General features: G+C 36.2%; 2 protein-coding genes across 3 annotated transcripts; one reads left to right on the top strand and one right to left on the bottom strand.

Annotated features, from left to right (window-relative positions):
• The first annotated feature begins 119 nt into the window (after positions 1-119).
• Positions 120-4,547, top strand: LOC144447820 (UPF0711 protein C18orf21 homolog). Its single transcript, XM_078137919.1, has 5 exons — positions 120-244; positions 1,350-1,396; positions 1,584-1,774; positions 2,718-2,860; positions 3,665-4,547. Exons 1-5 carry the CDS (start codon positions 159-161, stop codon positions 3,816-3,818), a joined length of 621 nt encoding a protein of 206 aa, XP_077994045.1. The 5' UTR covers positions 120-158; the 3' UTR covers positions 3,819-4,547.
• Positions 4,548-5,232: 685 nt separating this feature from the next.
• On the bottom strand, positions 5,233-12,763 carry LOC144447392 (ADP-ribosylation factor-like protein 2-binding protein). 2 transcript variants are annotated; one of them, XM_078137400.1, is made up of 7 exons: positions 12,743-12,763; positions 10,715-10,769; positions 9,743-9,804; positions 9,227-9,333; positions 8,732-8,817; positions 8,130-8,226; positions 5,233-7,551 (listed from the first exon to the last, which is right to left on the bottom strand). In XM_078137400.1, exons 1-7 carry the CDS (start codon positions 12,759-12,761, stop codon positions 7,441-7,443), a joined length of 537 nt encoding a protein of 178 aa, XP_077993526.1. In that variant the 5' UTR covers positions 12,762-12,763; the 3' UTR covers positions 5,233-7,440. The 2 variants fall into 2 exon arrangements, with proteins under 2 accessions (XP_077993526.1, XP_077993525.1); XM_078137399.1 differs by having other exon boundaries at positions 10,712-10,769; positions 12,743-12,762.
• Between the last annotated feature and the right edge of the window lie 6,644 nt (positions 12,764-19,407).

The following is a 19,407-nucleotide window of genomic DNA, read 5'->3' on the forward strand; positions in this document are numbered from 1 at the left end:
GGTTTGACCTGATATGACCTTCAAAAGTGACATGACACGTGATTGACCCTTGATCTAAAAGTAAATACGCGCAGATGCGATGCGCAGACGAATGTTCAGCATGTGTCCATTTGCAATCTACTGCTAGAACATCGGCCAGGCTTTTCAGGTGTCCCACAATGAAAGTCACTCCGCAAGGCACGTTTTTCAGTAACGTGGCGAAGTTCTACTCCGGTAAACTGCCAGAGATTGCAGCGTATTATACGTAAGTACTCTCCAGACTCCGCTTTGGATGTACCCTCAGTAGATTGTGTACTGTAAATTGACGCTGGGGCTGCAGCTGGGAGACGCTCACAGGCATTTGTTTCCCGAGTTATGGCTCAGAATATTTCTATCTGAATACATTAAAATGACGATAATATCGTTAATATTGACGTATTAAACCAAGACTATATGAAAGGGGTAAAATTACACATGTTTCTGTGATCGCGCAGTTTCACTAAATGCGAAGGAAGACGTTCTTCCTTCGCATTTAGTGAAACTGCGCGATCACAGAAACATGTGTAATTTTACCCCTTTCATATAGTCTTGGTTTAATACGTCAATATTAACGATATTATCGTCATTTTAATGTATTCTGATAGAAATATTCTGAGCCATAACTCGGGAAACAAATGCCTGTGGAGACGCTGCCTATGTCTATGATTGTAACCTGCAATATGCGCATCGCTGGTCCTGCTTGCAGACAGAAATACAAATAGCCATTGTTTAATAGTCGGGCTCTCGATTCTGATATTGTCCCTTCCTTCTAATGATGATAAAGGGACAATATCAGATCACAGGGAATTGCAGGCATATATGCGAGGATTTACAATAACATATGTTTTGAATATTTTTGTAATAAAGATAGTACTCTAAATGCTGACTGTATTTTATTCCCGATGTTTACATTTAGCTGTTATCAGCTAGGTTTACAAATGAAGTGTTAATTGCTCAGCCACACTTCGATCCCTTGTGTAAACATTCGCCCTAGCTTATGGTAAGAATATTGTACACTTTACATTGTAAACCTCCTTGGTACAATCTCGGACCACTAAAAAGATAGTGGTCGGTCTGAGGTACAATAAATTCTGTATAACCAGTAGGCTGGATATCTTTCCAGTCATTATACGGTCTGGAGAGCATACAGAATATCCCTGAACACTCAGTGTACACGTACTGTCAGTTGATATACAGATGTGCGCAGTTCCTAGTATAATAACCATATTTATATATAATTTCCCGGTTGACTGATAATTTGATAGGAATTACATGTAAATGGCCATTTCTAATATTCTCACAACCTTCTTTGGTATATGTTACTTTCAAAGGACTCTTCAACGATATAATCAAAGGAATGAACACACAGTCATCACAGGTATGTATAAATTCATCACCACCACTAGTATAGAGTCTGTAAGGTATGCTGTGACGGGGCGCCCTCACACATCAGCCAACCCCTCCCACAACTTCGGTGCAAGGAGGGCGATGAGGGCAGAATGTCATGATAAACAACTGACTATGGCAAATGTGCATTATTGCTAAGATTTGTGTTTCATTTTTAGGAGATACTGATGCCACCTGTCCCAGGTGTGGATTTCAACTTAATCCAAATCTTCATAAATTCAGGATCAAGCCAAAGAGGAAAAAATCTTCCCGAATAAGAAAACTGGAAAAGAAAATGGATAAGGGACATTTTTTACCAAGAAATCAGAAGAAACATCTGCAGAATTTCAGGCAACGGACAAACCAGTTGGTAAGGAAGACATTTTATTCATTACTGTAGGGATATCTACTACTACTATGGAAACCAAGCTATAGGCAAAGTATTGTTATTGCAAGTAGGTAATAATAATGTCTTGATCACCATTTGTAATCAAGATAGTGCAAACAGTGAATGAGGTTGAATGTGCCACAACTTGAGAAAAACTTGCTATCAGAGATGCCACCCTACTAGGGGTGTACTTACATCAATGTCCCTTGAGAACACTGCAAGCAGTTGTGTAAATACCCTGTATACGCCACACTCAGTTGCACTCACGTGTCATGAGGTTCTGTCATATTGTAAAATCATGCTACTGGTCACCCTGGTGTGTTTTATGGCTTTATGTGTGACCTATTAGATAATATTCCCCAATATTTTCTTCATTCAGCCGGAAAATACTTGTGACCTAAGGGTGCATTTTCACTTCAATTTGCTAAACAATTATTTTCTGACTGAATGTAAAATATTGGGTATAATAATTATACCTCCAAAAGCATAATTTGTGAAAAATCCAGCAAAAGAATCATGCAATTTGGAATGTTTTGACTCGGATTTCCAGCACCGCAAAACCAGTGACATAGACATGGGTTGTTGTGACAGAGAACAACCAGTCTAGCTCACAATAATATCTAAATTATGTCATTTTAGAATTCAAAATGGCCACCAAGTACAAGTACTGCATTCACTCTTTAGGAAAATAGAGATTGCAGATTTCTATGAAAACAAAAAGAATTTCTTATTTCTTGAAAAGGAACAGGAACAGGCTTTCATGTTGCAAATTAAGAGATGTTCAGTGAAATTTGTAGTGAGGTGCAGTGTACCTTAAATAGACCAAAATTAGATTGTTTTTGATGTGCTAATTACATATGTTTTATACTTAATTTTGTGAGATTACTGGGTGAGGAATATTTACACTCAACATTTCTGTCCACAGATTATGTCATGTCAAGTGTGCAGGAAGGTTGTTAAATATACAGGAGGAAGCCTGACATACGATCAAAACCATTCATCACAGAAAACAACTCCTTGGAAATCATTTTCAAAGATCAACACATCAAAGACTTCAGTTGTATCAAGGTAAACTAATAAACTGATCAAGGAACTGAGCAATTTACCTTACTTAGCATTATGTATACCACACTACAGCTGTACAGAATCAAAAGTCAGAATGGATACAGTTGTTGCATGTGTCTGTCTCTTGCAGAGTGTTATTTACACTCAAGGACAACATGAAAGACACTGCACTTCCCTGTAATAATGCTGACAGACACAACATAAATATGCATCACATCATAATTCTACACTGCTACTGCAAGAGGCAGCCACAAGCAATAAGTGTATCCGTTCTCACTGTCGATTCTGTACTGCTTAGTTTCTTTTGCTGTATTATGTCAGTAGCAATACATGTGTAATCCAAAGGTATATCTTGGTTTGATCTATTCTCTTGTCAATTTGCTTCGCTTTCTCACCTTTTTGCTCAAATTCTGTTGGTAGGGACCAACCCCCCCCCCCCCCCCCCCTGACATGGTGACTTGGATGACACTGCATTTTCCTGAGGAATGAGGGTCAGAAAGAGAAACAAATTGGTACGAGAAAAGATGACATGAATATATATGTACCTTGGGATTTCACATAATGCTTGAAAAAAAACCTTGAATTTTAGTTTGCAAACATCCAAAAACATATGCATAGTGCATGACCACTGAACCGACTGTTCCCAAATTTTTAGAGTGATGCTACAAACACAACATGATTAAGAACGTTTTCCGTATGTTTGGGGGCATAGTGAATATATTTTGGGGAAATGATGATAATGATACAAACTTTAGGAAACTGTGTAAAATATTTCTTCACCAAAGACTACTTCTTTTTCTTCCATAGTCCTGGGTCACCGTATTTGACATCTACACCATCTGTGTCATCAGCAAAGAAAGAAAGCAAGAAATGGAAACATTCCAAACTACAACGGATGTTAAAGACTTCACAAGAAAACTCTCCTAATGCATCATTACAAGACTTTCTATTATCAGTATAAAATGGACAGTCTGACAACAATTCAATACGTCATTTTCTGAAAGTGCCACAAGAGGGCGCCCTCATGAGGCAATGGCATGCTAAAGACACAAAGGCATGACAATGCATGAAGCAGTCAACAAACTGATGTGGTGAAAGTTCACAAGTTCCTAAAAATCATGTCACCAGGAAAAATGTTAGCAGAACATTTTGACTGGGCTCAGAATGAAATCAACTTTTCCCATGAAACACTGGGAAATGGTATTTTCAGAGGAAACTATATTACTCCACTGTCATAACTCTGACTTCTTGTCTAAAAGCAGCCAACAAACAGCACTCCTAGTGGCCAAAATTATAGAATCTTTTGTCTTTCTGATAACTAAAATGTGGTGTCATACAATTCTCGCTACCTGCAATACAATTCTACACATCACTGTGGAGTCAAATGGAACGAAGTCGCGCGACAACACGCTCTAATGTCGACAAGTACACTTTCGGTCGGCTATGCTAATACACAGGAATGTTTCTTTCCCATTTTCAGTTGTAGAAATCTCTTGTAATTTTGCTCTGGAAAGATACTGTACATATTTAAATTTCCCACCTCCATAATTATATGAGCTTAAAACTTGCGTTTATCTTATTTGTTACAAATTAAACTGTTTGGAAGAAACATTCACGTGTATTGACATAGGCGACCAGAAGTGTAGGTGTCGAACTGTTGATGAACTCATAATTCTGACTTTCTCAAGTCGATGGGAATCCATCTATTTTGTTTTTTATTAAAAAGAATTTTGTCTAGTATTGTGCATCTGCTTTCATTCGTCTTTTTGTGAGATGGTGACATTTTTTTGAGTTACTGCAAAACTTAATTTAGGGAGAAGTATTTGGAAAATTAAATAACTAATGCAACCTTGCGGAGTAGAAATGTGTTATGATGAATGAACATCACATGTAAATTATGTATTGGCCAAATGTTCAACACAAATGAAGAGTGGTCTAGTTTGTGCTGACTTCCACAGGCTTCACATCAGCCCTGGGTACATACAGTAAATGTAAGTTGGGGTGGGGGTGGAGATATATGATACATGTTCAAGAGCCATGTCACAGTACTAACATACACTAATGTTGTTGTCCTTGTAATTGCCCACACACCTTATTCATCTGATCAAAGAGAAGGCTCAAATTATTCCATCTACGTCATTTCCAATCTTCTGAGTTTGTCCCTTGTGGCTATCTTTAGTATATTTTACACTGAGTAGCCATACAAACTACAGCAGTGAATACAAAACAACATTACAAAAATAGCGCACAAATGAAAAGCCCAGAAGATGGCAAATCAAATAAATATAAACCTTCTTTGAAATCATAAAATAAAGAATTTACCAAACAACGCCATGTAAGAAGTAAAAATGAAATGATGAAGTAAAACACCATTGTGAACGTTTATTTATACAGTTTAAACTTAAGTCAACTAAAGCAAAGTTAGGAATAGATAAAATGTTACATTATATTGATTATCAATAACATAATAATATGATAAGGAGATTTACTGTGTTTGCCAGTTGACTTCTAATCTCATATTCTGTAATGGTATTCTGTAACCAGGTGAAGAAGAAGGTCAGTTGGCGTCTTGGAATGTCTGGAATGTTTCTTGAAACAACCACTGTACAGTATAATCTCTCTCTCTATATATAGACAGAGAAACAAGTAGAGGCCACACTTCTAAAGTTGTCATTTCTCATTTTAAGTACTTATAACTAAGACATGAAAGTAATCCATACTGTCAGAGTATTATTTAAGTACATAAAAAACAGTGCCACTAATGCTGTAGAACAACTGACTACAGGAGCATAACTTAAATTGGAATTGTACAAATCTGTCAAATTTACATAGGTATGAAACAAAAAGACAAACATATGCCCCCTTTTATATATCACCCTGTGCTACTTCTGAATGACAGAGGTATGTTTAGGCACATATGCATAATGGACAGAAGCAATTCATAGTCAGCTGAATGCAATACCCTTAGGGGCTAATAATCTAGTTGATAACTAGAGTGTATATCACTGCTGATTGGTCAAAGCTGTAACTACCAAGGTGATACATAACAGCTGATTGGATAAGGCTGTAACTACCAAGGTGATACATGACAGCTGATTGGACAAGGCTATAACTACCAAGGTGATACATGACAGCTGATTGGATACAGCTAGCCAGGTGATATCTCACAGCTGATTGGATATAACTAGCCAGGTGGTACCTCACAGCTGATTGGTTAAGACTATCTACACTATATACTTACCACAGCTGATTGGACAGTGATATAACTTTACTAGGTTATACATCATAGTCTATTGAATATAACATTGTGTTGCAATGCAAAATTGGCCAAACTAGGGTTTACTTATAAATTATTCCTGAAATAACAGCTAAAAGCTAACAGCTAACAACTACTCTGTGAAGTTACAGTATGCTCTTTATCAAAAAGAATGTCAAAAGAATGTATGAATAAAACCACTACTGTTCATGTTAACACTTTTATGCAACCTTTAGGTTTACCAGTTAACTGGTGTTGGTGAAAGCATTTGTAACGTTAAGTAATATACCATTAATTAAAGAGTGTACCATTCTCGTGCCCTCTTTTACCAAGAAGTTACATTAGAAAATAAAATATTTCCAAAACTTATCAAATTTGCTGAATAACTATCTCATAGTAATACAACCCCTTGTACATTTATGCAGGTATTAAGAGACTAGTTTAGGGCCGAAGTTAAGTCAAGTGGTGTTAAATTACTACTGCCTTATATTTTGTTAAAGACATCAGCCCAAAAGTAGTCAATCATAACGATGGAAATTCACCTATTAGCTAGCTGACAGACACAAACATGGCAAATTTTGGAAGGTCTTTTACACTAACAGTAGGGTGGCATCTCTTATAGTGAGTTTTAACACATGGCTACACACTCAACCCCATTTAGTGTTTACATTAACTTGATTACAGATGATTATATCTCGTAACCAAGGCAACAATAATACTTTAAGTTTGTATCTGTCTTAGTATGCCAATAGTTGGCTTTCCATGGTAATAATTCCTACAATGAAACTTAAGAGTTGTTACAACACTACAATCTCATCAGCAATTTTTCGTCTTGCAGCAGATCTCACGTGATCCCACATGAGCCATTTCATCAACAGCAGCTACGTGAGGGTGGTCAAGCTGAAAGTGTCAAATGCTTAGCAACACTATTGTTCTCAATGTCATCGCACTTGGCCACTGTGAAAGTTTGACCGCGATCACGTTTGACAACCGTTGTTGCTAGGCATATTTGCATATTACACAATATCTGCAACAAGACGTAAAATCCCTTATTAAAATCTGATCAAACACGAAGCTTAGCACACTTTATTCACAACATTTTATGTCTACTATGCTAAGTACTTGATGCAAAATTTTTTGTATGTAAGTAAGATATTTATTTCCTCCTCTGATATGATGAACAAAACGACTCATGCCTCCATCTTGATCAGATTTTAATGAGACTGCACTGTACTGTATTATTTCCAGGAATATACGGTAAATTCTATTTACAAGGAAGTAGACAAACAAAGTTGAAAAGTCAACAAGAAAATGGATGGAGCTATAGCTAGCTTGATGTGGTTGGAGGGTTTTCTGGCTCGGAGGGAAAGTTGAATTGCTGTGCACATGGTGTTATTACGATACCAGCACTGAAATCCACAGTTCTACCTTCTTTCTCCTGGAGAAAAAATATAAGAAGACAATTCATTACAAACTAGCATTGTTAAAGTATGGTGAACTCACAGTCACAACAAATTTCCGATGTGAATCCCAAACGCTCTAAAATTACATTGGTACTAAAATGTAACAATCTTTTGAATGGGGAGGTTTTGCATGAAATAACGTCATAATGAGTTTGTAACTTTAGAGTTAATAAAGTTTATGATGTTACTTATTAATGACAGTAAGTCAGCAGTGACAGTGAAATATGATCTCTCAAATATTTTTTTTTTTTTTTTAGATAAACAATGTATTTCCAACACTGCCAAAGTATTTCTATTCTATGAAATAGGAAATAGGGCTAAAAGCCAACCTTTAAAGGAACAGAAACACTGTTTACTAACAGCTACGTAAAATTTTATATTTGAATGAGAAGATAGTGATTTCATGGTCAAAACACACTAAATGAGCACTGTAATGAAAGGACCACACTTTGGGTTTACTTCGTGTGCTAGACAAAACAGTAAATATATGCACCAGACAACCAATATACAATATGTGCATACTAGTATACAGAGGACAACCAAATAAACTCACCTCTTTATAGTCTATGAACATTTCTTTAAAGGCTATAAAGTCACTAAATGTTAGTAACATTTCAAATATTTCGCCATTTAATTCATCTTTTCTGTTTCTGTAAAAAAATAAACAGAAATTAATATAAATGTCCAAATAAACACTCAATTAGATCACCACTACCCACCCTGCCACCCCCCACCCCCAACACATTTTGTTTGTTTTTTGTTGTAAATTCAAATCTCTACAAAAATGCTTTCCTTCCTTGCAATGAGTGAGAAAACAGAAGCAGAAAGAAACTCTCCATGACAGTACACCTATAACTTTCATATGATCACGCAATATTGGAAGTATTTTGCATACGTTTGGCAAGTCTTTAATTAATTAAAAGTAATGGACACAAGCTGCTGGTGGTATGACATGTGTACTTAACAAAATGAGTGAAACAAATCAAGTTTCCATTATAATACTTAGCTGATAGTGATGGTTTCAAAAATCAAACAACACAAGAAAGACTCTAGTAGATATTTGGGTTGGCTTGTACTAGTCTATGTGAGTGACATGTGTCCAGTTTCAGACAATTTCCACTATACAGACGAAACTCACAATATGATTGTACTTACACAAGTTGCTTTGTAAACTCCGACATTGAAAATCCTTCCATTCTCTGAGTTAGTTGATCTTCTAAATACTTTTCTATAAGTTCTGTCTGTGGTCAAATAAACATATTATGGTATACGAATGTTATTGTTAGTTTTCATACAGTGCTTTCCCACACTGTGCTAAAGTACTTTACAATAATTACCCCTGGTACAGACCTAGAATAGTACCACAACCATTTATACTTCCTCAGCTCCCTGGGGAGAATACAATCCAATCTCTAAATGCGTAGGATTAAAGCATTGCCAACGCAACTTCTGTCCTACTTGGTCCCCAAATTTAACAGCTCGGTTTTCTGAGACAAAATAATATGACTCATGAGGTTCATATCTTGCCCACAGACTTTAGCCATTCAGAAAAAATCGACACCAACATGGCTCAAAAAGACAACTTGCAGATTCAAAGAGTAACAAAGTAGACGAGATTACATAAAGTACTAAAACTATTATCATACTTACATATTCTTTAAAAATGTCTGTATAAATGAATTTATTTTCTTCTGTGTCTTCAAACTCTTCATAGTATTTATCCATAAAGTCAGTTTGAAGGTCCTGAAATTCATCGTCTGAAATTGATAACAATACACTTTACTTTACATGAAATTACGAATGCATTTTAAATTTACATGAATGCATTTTAATTTACAAGAAATTCATTGTACAAAATTGATGGCAATACATTTTAATTTACAAGAAACTCATCGTATGAAGTTGATGGCAATACATTTTATTTTACATGAAATTCATTGTCTGGCATTGAGAGTAATGTATTTTCACCACACATCATGTGACATGGGCTTTCAGTGGTTTTAAATTTGAGTAACAATGTACATTGCAATAATCATTATGATAGGTAAAACTGTCTAACACATGGCACACACTGTCATGTCAAAGTCTAACCTAGGGTATCCCTGTCAAATTATGACATCATGTTGAACCCATCAACTGTCATTTGACTGTAGTACATGTACTTACCCATTATTATATCTTCTATGTGTCCTACTGTGATATCAAATTTGGTGTCAGATATACTGGAACTAAGAAAAGAAACAATCTCGTTCTAATAGTGAAGTTACGATGAAGACCTTTCATGTCGGTTATGAAGGTCAAACAAATGCTTTTCTGTATTGTTTCAAATTCATTGCCAAGAGGTTGACATTAGTCTGTAAGGTACATTGTGACGGGGCGCCCTCATACATCATTCAACCCCTTTTGTAAGAGCCGGCGAGTGAGGGTACAGAAATGTCTTACAGTCTAGGGTTGGTCCTACCCCTATACATATTATATATATATATGTGTATTTTAGTAGGCCCACTAGCTGGTGTTGTTTAGATAGAAGCAAACAGTTGCAACAATTATGGGTGATTGACTATTTTTGTTCAGAGTGATAAGAATGTAAAATCTATCAAAGATCCCCAGTCACTTTACAATGTACATAGGAAACCACACCAGTTTTACCAGATTACCCTTCTCTGTTACCTGGGTTACCACACTTTAGCAAGAACACACCACAAGAAAGTTAAAATGCACCTACTGCCAGGGTTTCCACACCTTAGCAAGAACACAGCACAAGAAAGTTAAAATACACCTATTACTACCAGGGTTTCCACACCTTAGCAAAAACACTGCACAAGAAAGTTAAAATACACCTATTACTACCAGGGTTTCCACACCTTAGCAAAAACACTGCACAAGAAAGTTAAAATACACCTACTACCAGGGTTTCCACACCTTAGCAAAAACACAGCACAAGAAAGTGAAATACACCTACTACCAGGGTTTCCACACCTTAGCAAAAACACTGCACAAGAAAGTTAAAATACACCTACTACCAGGGTTTCCACACCTTAGCAAAAACACAGCACAAGAAAGTGAAATACACCTACTACCAGGGTTTCCACACCTTAGCAAAAACACAGCACAAGAAAGTTAAAATACACCTACTACCTGGATGTTGCTAGTTCCTCTTCCTGAAATTCCATCTCCTCTACTTCATCGTCTCCTGTAAAATATTTAATGTAATCTGAAACATCTACATCATTATTAATTTGCAGAAAATGTTGCATACTTGAATGTCTTCATGCTACTACATGCATTTTAGAATCTTTTTTCACTATAGCAGAACAGAATGTAATGTCAGAACTAAAGCAAGTATATGTGAGTGAAATGTCCTAACATTCCACGGCTAGAATTTAACTTTTAAACTTTATACTCAGATTTAGCCAAGTGAACTGTTAGGATACAATTTCCTGTTGCTTCTGTTGGTCTAACAGACTGCAACCTTATAAATTTGGTAGTCTAGGCTGCTAATTTGGCGATTGGAGCCCTGAAGATAACAATTATCACACTTACACACACACATATGCAGTAGAAGAGAGATACACAGGACAGACAAACTGACTGACTTGCATATAAACACACATTTGATTCTCTGCACACCTGAAAATTTTTGACCAACAAGGAATCCAGGGAAGCAAAAACTTGTGCAGCTGGTTCAGATTCACACTTTGGTTGGTACATTTACCATAAAAGCACTTAAAATTATATGGTTGTGTTAATTGGCAATATTTACAATGACAAATGAGTACTGATTGAGTCTAGTGGAAATATGTTGTGACTTGTATACAACACCAGCGCATGTAATAAATGCAAATAAAAACTTGATGCACACTTTCTCTATTGTGGAAGAACACTTTTCACCCACGAATGGAGATATGATGTGATGATGTAAACTCAAAACTTTACAACTTTAAAACTGCCTAGCTAATTTAGGTTTACTGTGGTTATGTCATTGAACACACATATATATATAGCAAAATGAGGTTATTTGAACAATCCTTCATTTTGCAGACTGAAAATTGTATCTACATTTTTGGCAGATACTGTGAAATCACAGACAAGGAAAGTCTTTTCCTTCTCTGTGTTGTAATACTGGTACACATCCATCGCCACACCATCGAAACATGTGAAGTGTCTCAAAATAAATAAAGATGCCACTTTATAATTACATAGAAACATACAGCTGGAATACAGATATGGATGTGTGCCAACAATTCCAGCATATCTGAAGATTAGCATGATTAGTGGATACTCACTCATAAACATCACAGAATCTAACCATGTATGTACATCCATGATCTAACCAAGACTAAACCCCGACACCAGCCTCTTCCTTGTTAGCACTGATTTTCGAAGTAGGTTAGGATTAGCAAAATATGGAACCAGAAACTCAATTCACTTCATTCACTCGGTTTTTCCCAATGCCATGAGTGATTTACATGTAAGTCAATTCATTTACTGTTTTCCCGAAAATTTCCATTACAATCAGTACATTTGAGGAGCGAAAATTTGAATCATGTTGCTACGTGTATACAAATATTTGAAGGGTGTGTTGATACTTTCAACTGGAGATATAGTTTTATAACAATCTAGTTCAGTAAAACTGAATACTGGTGGACAAAAAATACCTATTGCGACAATGAAGAAGATTCTAGTCCGGTATATTGTGAGTCCGTTTCGAAAATCAAGCAGAAAGAAAGTGCGAAGTATCAGGGTTAAGTTGGGTTAACTTCAAGCAAATACGTTCAGTGTCAATTTATCGTGTCTCTAGTTGTCTATCAATTTTTCTATTGCTATAATAATTCTGACACAAATTACAACACTAAGAGCATCTGTTGATATCGTATGTTCTTTCCATAATTACAGGTATTTAGTATAATTTATACTATTGCGATAAATCCACATATGTTTACAAGTCAACAGGTACTGAGGTATGTAAATATGTTAACAGTTGATCAGTTCTCTGGATTCGATGCAAGGAGGGTTGTCTCGCTTGCAAACGCGGTGTATATACGATACTCAAATGAGATACTGTAATCATTTGGTAAGTGTGGAAAAGTTCCTGTGAAGAAAATCAAATACCTTGCCCTCCGACCGATATATTATAACAAAATTTAAGAAGTGTTTTACACTCACCTAGATTGGCGGTCGCCATGTTCAACTGTTACAAATAACGTGCACTACGAGATGATGAAGTCTCGTGACCCAGAGTGACCCTCATTGAGTCTAGGCCCTAGAGTATTAATAACTATTGATCCGTTTTGACCCTTACGCTACCATGAGGCGGCGCTCTATTTAAAAACTTTTAAAAGTTCAGATAAGAGTAGAAAGTGGATGAAAAAAAACTACTTTTATTATGACTTCATTACCAAATAGGATATTGGAACCAAATTTAACTGATATAAAAATATGCATATATTACACTCACAGTAACGTTTGAGCTGTGAAATGACGTAACTACATGAAGCATACCGTTGAAGGTGTCAACATGTAGCATGCCTAGGCACATTCGCTTGGGCGGAATTTACAGGAGTATGCCTTAGTCGCTTATTGGCTATTGGACAGCAAAATTTTAAACATATATATAAAATAAATACATAAATAAATAAATAAATATATTTTATTTTATACAAAATCTGACGAGTCTCGCTCGTCAAAGTCAAAAGTGAAAAGTGACTGAGGAGTAGTGGATCATAGAGAGTCTATGAATTGATCTCTCGTTATTAACTCGATAAGTCGTTATTAACTCGATAAGTCGTTATTAACTCGATAAAGAGTAGGGTATGCTGCAACACTCAATGCAACTTGAAACACATGGCACTCAGGCTTAGTTAGTAATGTTTACGAAAACAAACAAACAAAATAAAAATCCCAAATAAATCCATCTGAGCCACTACTTGTATCATGACGTTTTGCCATCATTTGTCAGATCCCATATTCTAACATCGCTAGCCCTGACGTCACAGTTTCCTTCATTTTACCTGACTTTGTGAACGGGCTACGTATAGCCTACAACAATCATTGGGCACAGCGTACAATACAGTCTTGTACCATCACATCAAACCCATGCAAACATTTATATTATGAAAAAAAAAGTTAGAATAGATCAAATGTTCTCGGTCCTAGAGCCAAAGAAAGTTGAAAGAGCAGAGTTCTCACACGACTAGTGACTGTATTGTGTGAGCTGATTAAAATCTGTTTGTTGTTTACTTCAAAGCCTAAGGGGGCCTAAAGGACACCCATATTCATACACTAAATAACCTACACTAGCTGCAACTGGGCATTTTTTTCATCAAATAACGAAAGATATATTCACTAACAATTCGCCAATTACTTATTTTTTTTAAAAAGACATTGCATGTGTTAATTAGTGGTCAATATATTTTTTGTAGGTAGTGTAATGGCAAATTTAAATCTTGAGCGAAAGCTCCGTTTTGTGATTCTGTCACCATGTTAAAATTGTACTAGTTGTAACTGGAGTATCATTTTTCGATCAGACAACCACAATGTATTAACTGAAAATTGTTAAAATACCAATAGACTTGGCATGTTAATCAATGGTCGATATTATCCATGCGCAGTACAGAAACAGGTTGAAATCGTGATCGTCGTTGAGGGCGATATTTTGATTTATCGTGTATACAACTACAAAAACACACGTTTAGCCATAGGGATGCAATACAATTCACGGTGTACGATATTACGAGTGTTATTGAAACTAACATTTTCAAAAAACACTTTTCCAGTTGAGGTCTGTGCAACTCTAAATACTGCAATCATATAGACAGGAATAGTATAAGTCCACCTGATGCTACTCAATATTCAACAGAATTCAATATCAAACACACAATATAGATAACAACAACAAAAACGATTTATTTACAATAAAATCAATGAAAAATACAACGGCATTCTTCCTAGTATAAAGGAGAGTTACAAGACCTATGGTGTCGGTCAACGTTAACGATATATACAATGTCATATACTTAGATACTGATTTCTACTCGTGATTTTGAGTCAGGAAGTTCTGATCACAGGTTCAGTTCATTGCTGACGTCATTCAAATGGATCATAGTCAGAGTTCAATAATATGAAGGCGTGTCGTCACAAATGGCTTGTAGTCAAAGTTTAGTGGTGATTTTCAGTTTTTGACATGAACATTTTTTACTTCTTCTTCCAAACCAGATCAACTCTGCGTTCAAAAAAAGATAAATTGTAATCTTTATATTAATATTAATAAAGATGAACATAATATGAATGTTAATATCTAAAAATGACACCGCCAATCGAATTAAATTGATCAATACACCGGAATTCATTGTTTGAATCTCAGACCACTATAGTGACCTGAGTTGAGATTACCGAGAACAAAATGAGCAAAATATTTGTAAGTTCACACACACATCGGAATTTCTTTCTTGAATAATTAGAATTGCACATATTTGAGATATATTAGGTTTATTCATGGATGTACATGTTTCTATAGAAACAAAATAGTACTGCAGAAACACTCACCTGAATTATCTTTATTGCCATCTCAAGAAGAGAATCAATCTTTCTCTTCTCCCTCTTTCTTCTCTCCAGTACCCATTGTCATTATCTCAGAGCCATCACCACTATGTCGTTCTGAATGGCGTCTTGATCCTGAAAATTTGTTCGAAAAACCGATTAGTTGTTAATTATAATTATATCTACTTGCTATTTCACCAACAATTTAGGACAAAGTGGCATTGCTTTCTGTACAGTTTCACAAATTACAAAGTTAAAGTCATCATATTCGTTTTGATTTCAAAGAATTAATTCACTATTTCAACAGATGAACATGCTGGCAAATCATTCAAAGTTTCGACATTCTTAATAATTCAGATATGAAAACAATTTTTTTTTAAAATTCCACCAATTGATTAATTAAATGTCCCTATAGAGGAACTAGTACTGTGATTAATTGTAAATAAAATCCAAAGAAGCGAGGGAAGTACTCACTACTTTGTGCTCCCATGGAATCTTGTTTTCTGATTATAGTCCTGATGTTTTGTAATCTCTCTCCAATCACCATTATCTTCTCCACTTTTACTTTTATATATTCCTCTGTTGTCATTAGCCTTTTCTGTTTTTCCAACATGATCTGTTCTTGCTGTGATATCTCTCTTAACTTTTGTTCAGCGGTCTCCTGTCTTAAAATGACTGTTTTTCTTTCGTCTTCTAGTTTTTCTTTCAAGTTCACAGCTTCTATCATCTTTTTGCTCATTTTTCTTGTTTCTTTGTCCAAAGAGATTCTGTCCAAGTGGAGTTCTTCTCCTGTCATTTCATGAGCTTGTTCGATGTCTCTGAGTCGGACTTCTTTTTTCTTTATATCAGCCAATTGCACTTCTACTTCCTTTCTCATCTTTTCCAGCTCATTTCCACGTATCTCCTGATTTCTTTCCATCTTAAGTAACTTTTCGAACCATTCGTTAAGTTGGTTTGATTGTTCGTTGACATCACTCTGTTTCTTTTCGAACTCAGCATCCTGTGTCACTAATTCCTTTTCTTTCTGTGACAAATTTTCTTCTTTTGCATCTAACAGAAGCTTCTTTAATTCTATCTTTTCTTCCCGATTTTCCAATTCTTCTGATCTCTTTATTAGCATTTTCTGTCCAATGTCCAATTTGTTAGCACGTTCTTTTATACGCCCCTTTGATGCTGCTACGCTCAGTTCTTTTTCTCTCAGACACTTTTCTTTTAGTTCGATGATGTTTTCTTTTTCCATCATATCAGCTATTATCATCTTGAGAAACGATTCCTTGGACGACAATTCTTCTTGTACATTCTTTTGTTCCTCCGTCAACTTCATTACGTCTTCCTCTTTCATTTGTGTTGACTTGGTGTACGTGGCCAGTTTTTCATTCCCTTCGACCAACTTCTTATTCATCTCATCGTTTTCCTGTCTTATCTGTGCAACTTTGATTTCTCTTTCTCTAAGCTCATTTTCCTTCGCCGTCAATTCTTTACTTTTATTGTCTAGAATGTTTAATCTTTCCTCAAATTCAGTCATTTCCTTTGTTTGTTCTGCCTCTCTTTTCTCCATCAAATCCATGCGTTGAAGGAGTTCATTTTCTTCCTTTCGCATTTTGTCTTGAGCAGATGCCAGTTTTCGATACTCCTCTCTTAATCTCATTGCTTTCTGCTCCTCAATAACGTCTTCCATCATAACCATATCCATCATTTTCATTTCAATTGCTCCTTCTTTTGCATCTACTGTCTGCTCCCTCTCATCCAACTCAGATTGTTTGTCATTCAATGCCTCTTCTTTGGTAGCAATACTTTTTATCAGTTGTTCAACCTCTCCCTCTCTGTTCACTATCATGGACTCTTTTTCCTCCAGTTTAATTTCTTTCTGATCGATTTCTGCCAACCTCTGGTCGACCAAAATCTTTGCTTGGTCCATTTCAATCTCTCTCTGGTTCAAACAAACTTGTCTGCTGTTCAGTTCTACTTCCATGGAAGTAACGTTTCTCTCAGTATGCTTTACCTCCTCCTCCTTCTGTTCAAGTTCTCTAACTTTTGACTGTAGTCTAATACTTTGCTCGTTAAGGGTGTCCTCTTTCAGAGCCATCTCAGCCATCTTTCCGTCAAGTCTATCTTTCCTTGCATACAGTATCTGCTCCCTGTCATCTAAATGACCCTGTTGTTTGTGAACTGCTGCCTGTCTCTTAGCGACGATTGTCATCGCTCCTTCTATCTCTCTCTCTTTTCTTTCAATTTGTTGTTGTCTGTCATTCAGTTCATTGTCCCTCATTGTTACATTTCTCATTTCGTTTTCAATACGCCTTTCGCTATTTCCTAGTTGTTCTTCCTTTTCCCGAAGACTATTATCTCTCTCATCTAATAGCTCTTTCTCTGAACAAAGCTCACCTTTGGTTGTTTCTAGCTGTTGTTGAGTATCCTCCACAACCTTTTCTCTGTTCTCAAGATATTTGAGTTTTTCCTCTACTTTATTTTCTTTACCAGAAACTTCTTCCTGTTTCTGTTCAAGTTCTTTCCTCAATTTGTTCAATTCATCAGTCTTTTGAACAATGTCCCTTTCACGGTTCTCTGTTGAAATAATGAAAGAAATTACATATGTAAGGTTATAATTAATAGATTGTCATTGGACCATTAGTCGAAGTGAAGATGTATAACTACATATGTAATTCTATGATGCCTTTCAATGTTGCGATTTTTCTCCGTAATCTATCATACTCGCTGACTTTGTAGACTATAAATTATACGAACCAAATGTGCTACAAGCTGTAAAAGGGCTTACCCATTACTTTGATTGCAACTTGAGGCAGTCCTATTTCTATGATGCGGGCAAATACGCCAGGATGTGGCATAACGTCAACACACCAGTTACCATACTGTACTGTTACACGATCGAACAATATCGTCGGTAGCAGTAACCGTTGTCTATTACTGTAACTCGCTGGAGAGAGAGAGAGAGAGAGAGAGAGAGAGAGAGAGAGAGAGAGAGAGAGAGAGAGAGAGAGAGAGAGAGAGAGAGAGAGAGAGAGAGAGAGAGAGAGAGAGAGAGAGAGAGAGAGAGAGATATATTTTAATTTCGCCTTTCAAGGTAGTTAGTGTAATTAGTGCACGTCTCTTCGCGGTTCTTTGACAACAACGCATATTGCAATGTACAATACCTTTGAAAAACAAAATCAAAATGACAAAAACTCTTTATATTAGTTCCCGCAAAAAATGATGCATGATGAGATCTTTAAGCTTTCGTCCATTTCTCCTTTTTACCAAAAAGATGCAATTTAAAATCTTTCTAATGATACTATTCATCTATATCAAATTCAAGAGGATGAATTGTACAAATGGTAACGCATCTAACTTTAGAGAACAAATGACAGAATTCCGTATTGGGAAAAATATAGCTTTGGATATCTTATTTGACAAGAAAAGAGTTTTCTATCTTACCTTGAGTACATGTTGTTAACATTGACAAAGATGCTCGTCTTGAGAAAATCATTTTCATAGTAATATTAGTGGATAAATACGACATATAAGTTTGCTATCACTGCATAAACAGTCGGCATTTCCACGTTCTATTTACATTGACAACTTTCGTAGTGCATGGTAACTATGTTCGAAAATATGACGGTCTCGCAGAATATCGCGAGTTCACGTGCGTTTACTTTCGAACACATCTCCGCGACATTCTCCGTAGCTTTTGGAACGCGGAAACCAACACATGGCGAACCAGGGACGTAACAGTTTTTACGTCCCTGGCCGAATATAGGTGTGAAAGATTTTTATACATGACGATCCAAAACATGAAATGTGCCGAATGGTAAACGAATGTAGCTCGACCTCCCAAGACAATCGTATTGCCATAGCAATTGAAACTTTGTCTTGTTATGCCCTCTAGACGTTAACATTTTAGTAAATTTCGTTGTTGAGCACGCTGACGTGTGTATGATCAACACTTCGTTTTCCTATGGGCGTGGTCTTGTTGCTAGGTATGGATGTGTACATTTTTTGAATGTTATCTCTGCAATATACACCACAATTTGGCTGTTGCTATGGCCATGGTCTTGTTGCAAGGCATATACACAGTCCAGGCATATATAAGTTAACGTTTTTGGATGTTTCCTCACTAGTCTAACCACCTAATCCATATTGTTATCCTTTCAGTATACACCACTTGGCTGTTGCTATGGGAGAATTCTTGTTCCTAGGCATGTGTTCATGTTATGTTTATCCACTTGCATATTCATTCCTGTTATCTTTGCCAAATACACCATCATTTGGCTGTTTGTATGGGCGTGGTCTTGATG

Source organism: Glandiceps talaboti, chromosome 16 (genome assembly GCF_964340395.1).
Source record: "Glandiceps talaboti chromosome 16, keGlaTala1.1, whole genome shotgun sequence".
NCBI classification, from domain to species: Eukaryota; Metazoa; Hemichordata; class Enteropneusta; family Spengelidae; genus Glandiceps; species Glandiceps talaboti.

Coding starts and splice junctions, on each gene's coding strand:
- LOC144447820 (XM_078137919.1), top strand. CDS start 159: ATGAAAGTCACTCCGCAAGGCACGTTTTTCAGTAACGTGGCGAAGTTC. Junction 1,775..2,717: donor GGCAACGGACAAACCAGTTG/GTAAGGAAGACA, acceptor TTCTGTCCACAG/ATTATGTCATGTCAAGTGTG. Junction 2,861..3,664: donor AAGACTTCAGTTGTATCAAG/GTAAACTAATAA, acceptor TTTCTTCCATAG/TCCTGGGTCACCGTATTTGA.
- LOC144447392 (XM_078137399.1), bottom strand. Junction 9,334..9,742: donor CATAGAAGATATAATAATGG/GTAAGTACATGT, acceptor TATCAATTTCAG/ACGATGAATTTCAGGACCTT. Junction 8,818..9,226: donor CAGACATTTTTAAAGAATAT/GTAAGTATGATA, acceptor ATTTGACCACAG/ACAGAACTTATAGAAAAGTA.